General features: G+C 41.5%; 1 protein-coding gene across 1 annotated transcript in view; it reads left to right on the top strand.

Annotated features, from left to right (window-relative positions):
- E2F6 (E2F transcription factor 6) overlaps window positions 1–13,350 on the top strand; it is a 115,790-nt gene that overhangs the window by 16,261 nt on the left and 86,179 nt on the right. Inside the window, exon 2 of the mRNA XM_069235940.1 lies at window positions 10,002–10,056. Within this exon, the coding sequence (XP_069092041.1) occupies window positions 10,002–10,056 (55 nt within the window). The remainder of the gene's footprint in view (window positions 1–10,001; window positions 10,057–13,350) is intronic.

The raw sequence follows: 13,350 nt of genomic DNA, 5'->3' as shown, positions 1-13,350 counted from the left end.
AAATCAGCAGATTCTCAAAAGACATTAAAAAAAAGACAGTCTTACTTCACCTTACCACATACCCATCATCACAGCCTTTAGTGCAGGTGGCGCCCTGTGTGACAATCACCCCCGCCTCCTTATAGTCCCTCATTACTGCCCAGAAAAGGACCCCTCATCTCTTCATTGCCCCTCTCTCACGTACTTTTCTTTTGAGGAGCTGATAATGACTGACTTCACTTATTCATTCAGTTAGCCACATAAAATACGTATCCTTATGGCATGTCAAAACTTCCCCTAGACAAAATCTGATATTCTCATATTTTCTCTCACATAATCATCTTGACGTTTGTATTGCTGGCAGTAAGCTGTGTGTGTGTGTGTGTGTGTGTGTGTGTGTGTGTGTGTGTGTGTATATATATATATATATATATATATATATATATATATATATATATATATATATATTGAGAAAGCTAGTTCTCTCTCTCTCTCCCTCCCCTCTCTCTCTGTCTCCCCTCTCCCCCCTTACACAATAATCCGTTGTACATTCCCCTAAAACTTGATTGGACAAATGTTGCACCCCACTATCTTTAGCCAATTAAAAGCATTAGTTTTCAAGCAGTTTATTGGTCCATATGATTGACGTCTTCAGAGGTAGAACGTCCGGTATGATTTCATCCTTCTGTAATTCTTTGCACATCTTCGGTCAGTAGCTCCATTGTCTGTACCGGTTTGGGCGACCTTGTACATTATACTTATCTACACTGTTGCATTTTAACTAATACATTTCTACAAGCAATATGAATTTCATGAGAACGGATCTACTATAGTTACATTCAGCTTCTAGTTTTTGGAAAAACAAGAGTTCATGTCCTTTTGCAAGTCAGCACACTGCACGTTAGAAAAACACAGTTAATATGAGAGTCAGGCAGCTAGGCCTCGACCCAGGCTAACTAAGGCCTAGGAGGTTTATTAATAAAACTTTAATAACATAATCATTAATAATTAGTATAAAACCATTTAAATGCAATATTTTATAAACATTAGTCATTTTTATTAGTCCCCATATACATTGGTGGCCATTCCCCGTGGGCACATTTCAAGTGCACGTTTTAGCAAAACATACTAATACAGTCTTTATGTGGCATTATTACACATTAATTCAAAAACATTTCATGTTAATATAGATTATATAAGCTACGCTCTCTCAGTCCCTCTGATGACGTTGGTCGTCACACAAACCTTTTCCCTTTCAACCTTTCACTTTCAATTTTTCATCTTGTGCATGATGCGCATTTCAACATCTTGTCCTTTGTGTGAACTTTCCCAAATTTCATTAAACATTTTCTCACTTTCATTTTCTTCATTTCTTTTACTTTGTTTTGTCCAATTTCTCCTAATTCTTTAATTAATTTTTCATGCTCCCCATAAACCCAGTAAACAAATCAGGACAATTAATAGACCCCCTAATATTTTTGCAAGTACCCCGTTCCAAATATTACTAAACCAGCTCCCTACTCTGGCAATTCCTTTTCCAACTTTCTCCCAAACTCCAGGTTCCTTCAGTTCCTTCAAATCTGCACTATCTCTTGTTAGGTTAGTAAGCATACCTCTAATCTTTTTGCTATTATCAGGAATGAACGAGCAATAATGACGCTCGTTATGCATCTTACAGACTCCACCGCTTTTTGCTAAAAGAATGTCTAAAGCAAGCCGATTTTGAAGAGTCATAGCTCTTTCCGTAGCAAGTTCAGTATCCATCAGGAGTATAGCCCCTGTGAAGTTCGTCAGCATGTTATCCACAATAGTAGACAACTTTCAAATCTTTTTGGAGTTTAGGATAACCCCTACTGAAGGAATTATGGCTCCAAATATGTCACCAACGACAGCAGCCGCTGTCTCTCGTTTTTGTCTAGCATGTTGTAATTCAGACATTTTAGGTATCTGCTTTGAATCATCAATCTGGTAAATCTTTGGGAAAACTATCCCCAAATAACATGTCCCATATCATCCCTTAGGGAGACGGTAATAAGCATTAAGCCCACAGATATAATAGATCCCAGGGATCGCTGGATCCTGTCCATTTAACATGAATGTCCACTTACTCTGAAACAAAAACACATGCCTGCATTCACTCGTTCCCACAAATAGTGTTGTGCTCAGATTTTGGGCTATATATACAAAGCCTACCTACATGTAATGCATCTATAGCTAATTTGCCTTGTGTCTTTATTGCGATGTAAGCATAATCATTTGCGTATGTACGTTTTTCTAGCCCCTTTTCTAATCTTTCTTTCAGTGCTTTACGTCTATCATCAGTGTGATCTAAAAAGCTTTTCTCTACCGATGTTAATAAGCAGGTCAGATTGTTGCGGTGCGCATAAACTGTCCCAAATGTCCGTGTCGGCTCAAAGAAACCTCTAACTAATTTTATACAATGCTTATTAGCTAACGTGTTCAGAAACTCAATCACAGACACAAAAGAAAACACTACATCTAGGTTTGAATAAAAATATTGCACATGTTCCTGGTCATAAAATCTTGTTAGCAGCAAACTACAGCTTATCCCGTACGTTAGTGGCAGGCTATGATAGGTGACCCCTTCTTGTACTGATGAAGGAATCTTTGTACATACATAACAGTTCCTCGCATCCATAGTATCAACATATTCCTTCAGCAAGCAATAGAAAACATTAGTAGAAAGTTCCCCCTTTGAATTAGTTCCTTCATGCAAGTGTTTTGTGTCCTGCTCAAACTTTTCCCACTGTGTTAGTGTAGCAGTCTCAGGCTTTGAGGCGTTGTTATTCACCTTTTTATCCAACCAAGGCATTCCCACAATCACACCTATAATTATTATTGCACACACAATGCCTAACATAATACTTAACCAACCACACACTTAGTTGTTGCACGGAAAAACCTTGCAACAAGATATTTCCTGGCTGCATCAATGGTGTCTGTGATGTATCCACACTCCTTGACTGTGGGGCTAACACACTTGACCCTATTTGTCTCATTGCTTCCAAAGGAGCCCCAATCGGATTAAGGGATCTGAGATGTTTGCGCTCTTGGCGATATTGATCGGGTGAGTTCCTGTGAACCCTCCACTCATCATTTCCTGGGTCCCCACCCCTTGATCACATGTGTCAGGTTTACACTGCGCATACAGTGGTACAGGTGGACCAACAGTAATTGGTAGTGATATGGCAGCTGGTGTCTGACCTGGTCCCAAACCCCGTTGAGTAGTGAATCCCAAAGCTTGACTCACTGTAGCTGATGCAGGCGCAAATGGAGATCCTGCTGCTGGACTATAACCCGGGATCAGCTGTTGCTGGGGCAACAATTGCGGAGTTGGCTCAATCTGCACTAACCTTGATTTTGTATATATCGGATCAGGCAGCATCATCAGACTCGTAGTAGTCTCAAGTACTGGGACGTCTGGATAGATTCTCTTATCTGCGGCGGAGGTTGCAACTGTATCTGCTGGTCTCGCGCAGTGGGTACACTGACACCATTTTGTGTCAAAACCGTATCATTAGTCTGCACTGTATCTGTAACTCCCTTATCCTGCGTCTGGTTCCCAGGACCAGCACTAGTGCTCGGGGCATTGTCATCTACTGCATAAGGTGGCGGGCGATCATGTAACAATTGATTAAGAAACTCTTCATCATCTGAGTCATCTTCTTCTATCCAAGATCTTTTAGTCTCTTTTGGTTTGTTAGAGCTCTTATCTGTCTTACAGGTGGCTTTCTTACCCTGTGTCTCGTCTTCTTGTGTTATTGCTGGAAACAATTTGAGTCCGTCAACTATTCCCTTTCTCCACATTTTTCTCTCATTGTCCCATCTAGGCTCAGCTAAAGTCTTCTCTGCCCTTTTCATTCTTCTCTCAAATTTCTGTTGTCTGTCGTATGGCCATTAAATCCCAGACTGCTAATGCCTCATACTGAGCTGGCCTCAGAGGTGGCTTTTGTACACTTAACATCCACCTCAAGTTCTCTAAAATTCTCTTATTGAACGTTCCGTGTTCCGGAAACGCCAGACATCCCTCCTTCTCTGTTAATTTGTGCCACTGCTTCATCCATAAGCAAGGCGCAACTCCCTTTTCCTCCATTACTATATAAGCCGGAGTACCCTCAGGCGGTGTAGGTTCCCCCTCACTCGCCATAATGTATGCGTCTCCTTTCAGAGCGCCCCTAAAAGCTTTGATAAAATTCATCTTTGTGTCTTTTGTTTTGTTTTGTTTTGTATTTAATCAGGAAGTGACTTTAATTCCCAGGACACTCTTCACCCACCTTTCTCAACCTATTGCCTCTCACGGACGGCTGCCAGTCCGTGCGCTACCCCTCTCGGCAACTGACCTATCCCAGCGCGACACCACTGACGTCACACTTACACACACTGCAGCTGACAAAGTCTTGCGGCTTGTCCTCCTCACACTGGATTCACACCAAACTAATGCAAAATTACTGCAAGCACCTTTAGCAACAACAACAACTCAAATTTGCCGGTTTACTACGGGAAGGGTACGCAATCGCTTCAGAACTTTACAGAGATTTCACTTGAAGCCTCGGCCACTACTCTCTCCTTCTCAGTTCCCGCATTCACAAGCAGAATTCGACCCGCAAATCCTACTCTCGACTTGTCAATGGTTCGTCCTAGTGCACTATAGAACTTTCCAAATCTCCATCGAAGGTTTCACTCATACACTTGACTCAAACTCGACTTGTCAACCACGCCCGATTGACCTTATTAAACCGCACAAATTACAACATAAACCCAAGTGTCTCCTACACTTGCCAATATACTCCGGAGTCTTAGACCACGACGGGTCCGTACATTACCAACTAACCACGTGGATAATTTTTTGAGCAAAAAGCCCCGTACTCATGAAGTACGCCGACTTCCCTACTCTCATACTGCGGAATACGCCCACTCCTACTAAAACAACACTACCTGGCCTAAACACACACAACTTCACAAATCACCTGCAAAATGCTTAAGCTGAGCAAGCGCAATTCTATACCACACATACTACCACGCCGAGAACATTCCCAACTCACTTAGGTATGCTCCGAGATCCCGGGAAAGTCATGGGGAATTTAGAAACACATCATACCTCTATTTTGCATTATCTCAGAAAAACAGTCTAAACAATAATTCTCCGTCCTAGGGCCCCAAAGGGCCAAACCGTCGCTCTGCTACCAGAACTGTTAACACGTCCCTTTATGATAATTTATTACACATCAGGACTCGTTTTAGGCCAATGAATCTTTTGACCCAGTTGAGAGACACTTTAGGACAAGATAGCTAATCAATATGTCAATCAATACGTCAATAATGTCATCAATATTTATTACAATACTGCATTTCACTTTAGTCAGACATTAATCAACTCAAGACACCACCATGACCTTGCAGTCATGAATAACCTCACCAGTTTAGTAGAATTTTATGAGGTTTAGTCCCTATTGATTATAATTCTAAGAGCAAGTGTGTTAATTTCATAAACAAAACACTCAATATCATTGTCATAATTTGGCAACTAGAATAAGACTTCATCAAAGCAAGGAACGCAATTATTAGAACATAACACAGCGTCAACATAAATCAACTTCAGCAGAGTGTCATTAACGCGCCAGTTCAACAAAGCATAGATTCAGTCATTTGTCTATTTGCGTTGGTATAGTGAACCCCTGTCCTAACCACTGATTAGCATTGGCATGTTGGGCTTCATGCAAAACAATTTTGAACACCAATTTGGAAAACATCTAGCTATGGTCTCTGTCAAAAGTAAGCAGTTGGTACCTAGAAAGGAAAAGCAAACAGACAAATCACAATTTCATTGTCATAGTTACCCTCCAAAGTCTTTGGGTCCGCACCCAGGTTCAGTCTTCATCTTCAGGACATCAGTTAATTCGCCATCAGTCAAGGACTCAGCTCACGGGGAAAAGGGAGGGCACTTCCCTCATAAGGAGGTAAAGTGTAGATGGGCAATCTAAGGAAGAGGATGGTTTAAGTAAAACCAATAAATCACCAGAGTGACAAAGTTTCTGGATCAAATCAATAGCATTTCCCTAACCAATCGAAATGGCTCCCCGTGTCATAGGTTTTTATCCTTTTTCCGTTGTACATTCCCCTAAAACTTGATTGGACAAATGTTGCACCCCACTATCTTTAGCCAATTAAAAGCAGATTATGTCATTAAATCTTTCACCCCGCATTAGTTCTCAAGCAGTTTATTGGTCCATATGATTGACGTCTTCAGAGGTAGAACGTCCGGTATGATTTCATCCTTCTGTAATTCTTTGCACATCTTCGGTCAGTAGCTCCATTGTCTGTACCGGTTTGGGCGACCTTGTACATTATACTTATCTACACTGTTGCATTTTAACTAATACATTTCTACAAGCAATATGAATTTCATGAGAACGGATCTACTATAGTTACATTCAGCTTCTAGTTTTTGGAAAAACAAGAGTTCATGTCCTTTTGCAAGTCAGCACACTGCACGTTAGAAAAACACAGTTAATATGAGAGTCAGGCAGCTAGGCCTCGACCCAGGCTAACTAAGGCCTAGGAGGTTTATTAATAAAACTTTAATAACATAATCATTAATAATTAGTATAAAACCATTTAAATGCAATATTTTATAAACATTAGTCATTTTTATTAGTCCCCATATACAGTGGTGGCCATTCCCCGTGGGCACATTTCAAGTGCACGTTTTAGCAAAACATACTAATACAGTCTTTATGCGGCATTATTAAACATTAATTCTAAAACATTTCATGTTAATATAGATTATATAAGCTACGCTCTCTCAGAACCATGCGCAGGGGCCCAAGAAATGAATCAGACAATGTTTGAAGATTAAGAAAATATCCAAATAGTGTCTGTCTCTCTTCTGGGTGGCAGAACACATTTGTTTCTTGGGGCATCCTTTGGACTAATGATAGCATCTCCCATTTTAGTCCACCCTCCTGGTTCCTTTCTTTTGTTGGTGGAGCGGGCAGAAGTGTGGGAGGATCTGGACTGCTACTCCTGACTCCCTTCCACCAACAAATAAATACAGTGGATAAAGCTACGGGAATAACTAGGTAGGAGCTGGAACACTAACAGCTGTCTTGATACCCTCTTGTAGCCCCACCTACCAGCACCGTGGTTGGATGGGCTTGGGAGGAGCGAAGGAATCCCTCCTAGGCCCATCTGATAGATAGATATCTATCTATGTGTGTGTGTGTGTGTGTGTGTGTGTGTGTGTGTGTGTGTGTGTGTGTGTGTGAGACGTGACATGCATGTCAATGATGTGGCTGAGGAATGAGCACTGGGCTGCCTCATTTGGGAATGAGCTGGTGCCCTGAAGGGATCGGACACAGACAAATTCATGCAAACCTTCCCCAGCACCATGGAAACCAGCTGTTATGTGCCAGGGATGCTCCCTTAACGTATTGATGTATCTGTATGTAACATACACACGTCATAAGGGCATACAACTAGCAGATTTTTATGATGTGTGTGTGTGTACGGCAGCAAAAGCTTTAAAATGTTTCCCCTTTCTCAAGTGCAGCAATAGATTTCTCAAGAGACAGTTCAGGTGTATGCACATTATGCCAGTTTTTATTGATGGGTTTCTTGACTTGATTGACTACTCCTCCGAAAGTGCTGATGCAGATAAGCGCTAAAGATACTTTCTTTATAGTGAGTCAACAAAGCAAAATATCACTTTTGCCCCCCATTTGAGCATACCGATATTAACTATAGATGTTTAATATAACTATATTTTACCTGTTGTCGTCTGGACACCAGCCAGCATTCAGGCATAGATAAGCAAACCCATTATGCTCTCACGTTTACTTCCCTCTCTGAAAGATAAACATTTCTTCATATCGATATGGGGATGCAATTCAGTTTGTTTCTCCACTTGAGTGTAGTGGCTAAATATGTTTAAAAGATCAGATATTCTGCTGGCAATCAAACAATGCCAGCTGACAAAAATGTTGGTCACAGAGCACTGGTGACCAGAAACCACTGCAGCATCCATGTTAAAAACTAGACTGCAAACATTCTTGTGCTTAATTAGTCCTGAAACGATTAACTCCTTTCTGAGCATACATTTGTCCATTAACATGTTTTTCTACTTGGGATTATTTTGGATACATTTCAGAATAGGTTTTATTTACAATATTTCTAATTAAAAAAAAGCCACTGTAAAGGAATGCTTAACTAATAAATTGGTACATGAATCTATAGTTGGAAATATAAGATGGCTGCATTAGTTTATGGTTCACATATTAGATGAGGTGCAGCAACAGCAGAAAAAAATCAAGAGAAGTTGGGATATCCGCACCATTTTAATGGCAAAGAGTAAGCCTGGTTTCATTCACTCTAGACAGGGACTACTTAGACCAGAGATTCTTAACCTTTTGACTTCTGAGGACGTCCACCTAATCATTACTGGAATCCGGGGGACCCCCTATGAATCATTATTGGAATCCAAGGACCCCCCACTAAGTCATTAATAGAAGCCAGGGACCCCTGCCTAATCAATGTCAATTATTTGAAACACAAAATATTACACACAAAAGTTCAGTCATCAAACAAATACCCTGATGATGAAATTTTATTTAATTCACAGGCAAATATAAAAACAAAATGTACATTTTAATAGGAAGGTTGGAGTGCTTCTAAATTCAGTGGAGCCCACTAATCGTCCATACTATGCTATGTTTGATGTACTTGTACTGCTCCCACAAATCAGGCTAGAGCTACTAACTTAAATTTTAACCTCCAGTTTCGAATTCCTTCACATTTACAGAACTTTTGAAATTTCCAGTTGTACGGGTATCATATTTAATCAGATACACTTAATAATCTGTTAATATTATTCAATTCTCTAAGCTGCCTTGGACACCCTGAGCAGGCTCAGCGGACCCCAAGGTGTCCCTGGACCAAAGGTTAAGAAACACTGACTTAGATGATGAGAATGGATGGAGCGATAATGGGTGGATAGTAGACAGACTTTTCAGGGAAAACACTTCCTCGTGCAACAGAGATTCCTAGTGTCCTTGGCAGATACTTAAAACCACGTAATAATTAAAGCAGTAGAGTGATTCACTTGGGGTACAAAGAGTGTTAAATGTGCATTAAGCATAGTAAATTGTAGATGATCTTGATGCCACCCTTGAAGATGCAGCAGCACAGCCTTGCATTCTGTGACCCGGGGGGAAGTCCTGTCACAATAATTGATCAGTTTGAAAGTGACATTTTCTTAAACTGGACAATTACATACTTGCTCCATGCCTGACTGTCCCAGCAGCAACGTTATGACCATTTTGTTTAGTTTCTGCATACTTATAGGTGCATTCAGTAAATGTCATGTTATGTAGGTGGAAATATTATTGCATATGTCGTAGTAGACTGCAGTACCATGAAAATAAGAGAATGAAAGACTGAATAAAGGATGGGTCAGACTAACTTAGGGCTACATGTTAATGCTCTTGTACACAATGTGGCCCAGTAAGCATTGTACAAGCATTGGGCCCTGCAAACACTTGGCATGTAGTCTTGGTATTAAAATGTCTAATATAAATAGAATTCTATAGTACTAGGGCGTTATCACTGGTTGGTTGCTTTGAGTTCAGGCTTGACATGTTTAAGGGATAGAAATGCTCTCAAGGTTAATGCTTTGGTTACATATTAACTAATTAATTGCTCCCACAATTGCCATTAGCTGATCAAAATGCTTTATTGTTGTGATATAGGAGCTAACATAAAGAAATTACTTTTGGTATCATGGTAAATGATGTTTCTTGTGGTCCTTAAAATAATTAAATGACTGCACATTCATATAACAGTGTACTTTATTTTGGGCTGATTAGTTGAAGAGAAGAGATGTTTTTTAAGATGAAAAAGTATTAATGATGTGTGGTAAACGAGTTATGGAGCGTTTCCTATATACCCTCAGTTGCAGACTGTTTACATTTCTCTGTACATTGACGTTTTATTTTTGTTTCCACCAGCCGATAACACCGGTCTGTGACTCAGAAGAAGACAGAAGATCCAGGTCTTTATACCGTAAGTAACTCTTGTTTTCTGGTTATTATTTTTAGTTAATTCCTTTTAAAGTTTAGGTCTCCTAATTTTTTTAGTAGGTGACTTGTTCAAGTACTTCTTTAGGGAGTAGTTTTAGAAAGACTTTCTTATTTCCATTTTTCATGTACAAAAATGGAAGGCAGTGCGGTTTGTATTCAACAGGAGGGGGAGGCTGATCAGCCAACTGGTTAAGGTGAAAAATCATTTTTAGTGGCAAAATCAACCTTAATGAACATTAGGAAGAGTGCTGAGGCAGTATTGGGTGAATTACGCATTTTAGATGTCCAAACACTGTTGGTTTGGGGCAAGAATGCATGGTCACAAGATGGCCGTGCAAACCTGAGGCTTTGCAGATCAGAGGACACATTCAAGAGGGATCCTCGATTATAGTGCCAATCTACAGCTATTGCTAACTGCACTATTGGCTAGATAATACCTGGAACACTGTAGAGCCTTATGGAGACAAGGAATTCCATTAGATGGAGCAGGCCAAGAACTGTCCCATGAGTGGGAGAGAGACTGGCGAGAAAAGGCCCAGCCTGAGGCCAGAGACCACTCTGCTGCAGGAAGTAGTATACATTGAGGAGGCTGGCCGGTGGTGAAGCGAAGAACATGCAGTCCAGTGGGACCCACAGATCCGGGTCCATAGACATTAAGACCTAGCCTGTAATAGAGCTGGCCTGGGACCGCGTGGTAGGCCTCCCTGGGTTTGCCGCTGAGGCAAAGTTCCTGATTCTAGCTGTTTGCCTGGGGGCTGAAAAAGGAGGTTCATGCAGCATTGTGTCCCCCCCCTGCACCCCCAAATTGGACTTCCCTTTTGTAATTGTGGTCTGCAGGACCAGGTAAGAATCCCTGAACCAGCACAGGACCCTGTCGGTGGTGGTGGATGTTGAGTGGGGGAAGGGGGAAGAGAGACTGTTCCCTCATCCCCTCCTAGCTAAATGACAGTGACCGTCTACTCTTGTGATACCTAGATTTCTGGTTGAACTTTGGTCTACTGTCAACCCGGGAACCTCTCCGTCCCCCCAGTAAAACAATCCACCCCCCTCCCCTAAATTGCTGCTCGTAATCCAGTGGGAGTGGTGGGACAACCAAAGGCGAAGAGAGCAACCGGGCCGGAGTCTACACTAGGAAGTGTAGTGTCTGGATGCCTGGCTGGTGTGACCAGTACAAGTGCTAGTTACTGTGCTACTGTGATTCCCATGGCTGCCACTGATTCAGTGTAACAACTGTATGTGATATGCCACACGACTAAAGCTACTATACAATCTAAAAGCTAATGACATGCTCGTCAGCACACAGCCATCTGCGTGCAAACCTCCCCATGGGTAAAAGGGATGATAAATATGCCAAGCTTCTCTTAGAGTCCAGACGTCCAAGCAGACCCTCCACGCAAGAACGTGCTGCAGACCCTTCCAGTTGCCATCCGCATCCAATGATGACAAGCATATGAAAGAACCTCTACTAAACATGAAACACAGCTTGACAAAAATAGTCTCACTAACTGATCTGATTGACTGCATGAAAGAATGGGTATACAGATACCTGTTAGTCGAGGTGACAGACGCAGAGCATGGTGCAAAAGGCCATAATGAGAAACTACTTACGATAGAAAAAGTGCTGGAAGTCATAAAAAAAAAGAATAAGGATTTTAAGATCTGGTCCGCTGTGACAATTTATGTATTCTAGGGATCCCTGAATCAACTGCTATGAGGGGAATGGAAGACTCAATAGAGCAAAAGCTGAAATGGCTTTTCCCAGAAGCAGAATTCACTCCAGTGTTCTCAGTAGAAAGGGAGCACAGGTCTCTGGGCCCGTCCACCCAGTCATTGCTAGACTACTAAATGTTTAAAAAAAAACACAAAAAAACCACAATACGATCTTGTGCCTAGCCAGACCCCACTTTGATCTCAGCCACAGTGGTGGTAAAATCTGTTTATCCTTACTTTACCATGTAAAGAAAGGACACATTGTATGATTTTCCCCCTCATCCCCCCCAAAACGTTTGGACTGTTTGGCATATTTAACTTACCTATAAGTTCTGTAGTATATAGTACAATGTGTACCCAGGGCTTGTATGTTAAATGCCACTAGTGGTGCAGCACTTACAGTGCCACTACCGCCTAGCCAGCAAGCTTTCAGACTGTTTAGCCGACAGAGCAAAAATCCCTTTTGCCAAGTCTAAACCTTCCCTTTTTAGTATTTGTACGTATCCCCTTTGGTAAGCCTTAGTAACCCATAAAGCAAGGTGCTAAGTATTAAAAGAAGGTTGTGTTTCTTTTATGTTTTATATGTATTGATGATGAAAACTCAACATTGTAATTTTCAGTGTAGCAGGTTGATAGTCCCATTGGCTGCCATGGAGTCACACTAGGCCATTTCGGACCACCAAATAGAGTACATCAAGGTATCAAACTAATTGTAACTTAAACCTGAATTATTGCTGAAGTCGGACTTAGAAAGTCACCAGTTTTTCTCCCCCCAAAGTTGTAGTAACTGTTTCTGATTCACTTCAACAGTTGTCACCTGAGACAGCCTGCTGCACTCCTGTCAGGAGGTGTGAATGACTCCTAGGAAAGGAGAACAAAGGGCCTGTTGGAGGGTGGGAGTGTGACTCCTCCATCTTGACAGGATGGCCAGAGGGCTGTGGCTGTACATGGGCAAGTTTCAAAGGGCTAGCTGTCTGCCACAGACAAATGTAAGTCCCTTCAGTGGGAGAACTCCCTGCTCCTCTTTCATAAAACAGTTTTTACTACCCCCATTTCACCCCCCCCCCCCACCCCCCCAATACCTCCTTGCCCCAAACCACCTTGTTGTTTTGGGGGCCAGTATTTATTTACTAAGATAGACTTACCGCCAAGTGGTAGTCAAACAGACTGGTCAGTTGATGCACAAATTGGTTATTATACCATTCAAATGAGAGGGTGGTGATACAGTTACTTTTTCACGAGATTGGGGAAGGCTGAGTGGGTGAGGGCTAAACTCATCTGGAGAATGCACATTCACAGTCATTCAGGCTAAACATGTACCAAAAAATGCAACTTAAGTGCTTGAAGCTACCCAGCGTTTATTTTACAACAACTCGACTTGGACCTTGAATGGATGTTCATGGACTTACCGAAAGTCCTTTAGTTAGAAAATTCATACAATAAAATTATTAACTTTGACTGGGTCTCAAATGAATCACGTTGTACTCCAGTTCTTGCCTACATTCAGACACGGAAGAGACATAGGGAAATGCATCTAATTCGCAATACTAAATCCAAGCTTACATGG

This window comes from Pleurodeles waltl, chromosome 5 (assembly GCF_031143425.1).
Source record: "Pleurodeles waltl isolate 20211129_DDA chromosome 5, aPleWal1.hap1.20221129, whole genome shotgun sequence".
Taxonomy (NCBI): domain Eukaryota; kingdom Metazoa; phylum Chordata; class Amphibia; order Caudata; family Salamandridae; genus Pleurodeles; species Pleurodeles waltl.
The sequence above is the reverse complement of the archived record's forward strand: the minus strand, read 5'-3'. Positions and strand labels throughout refer to the sequence as shown.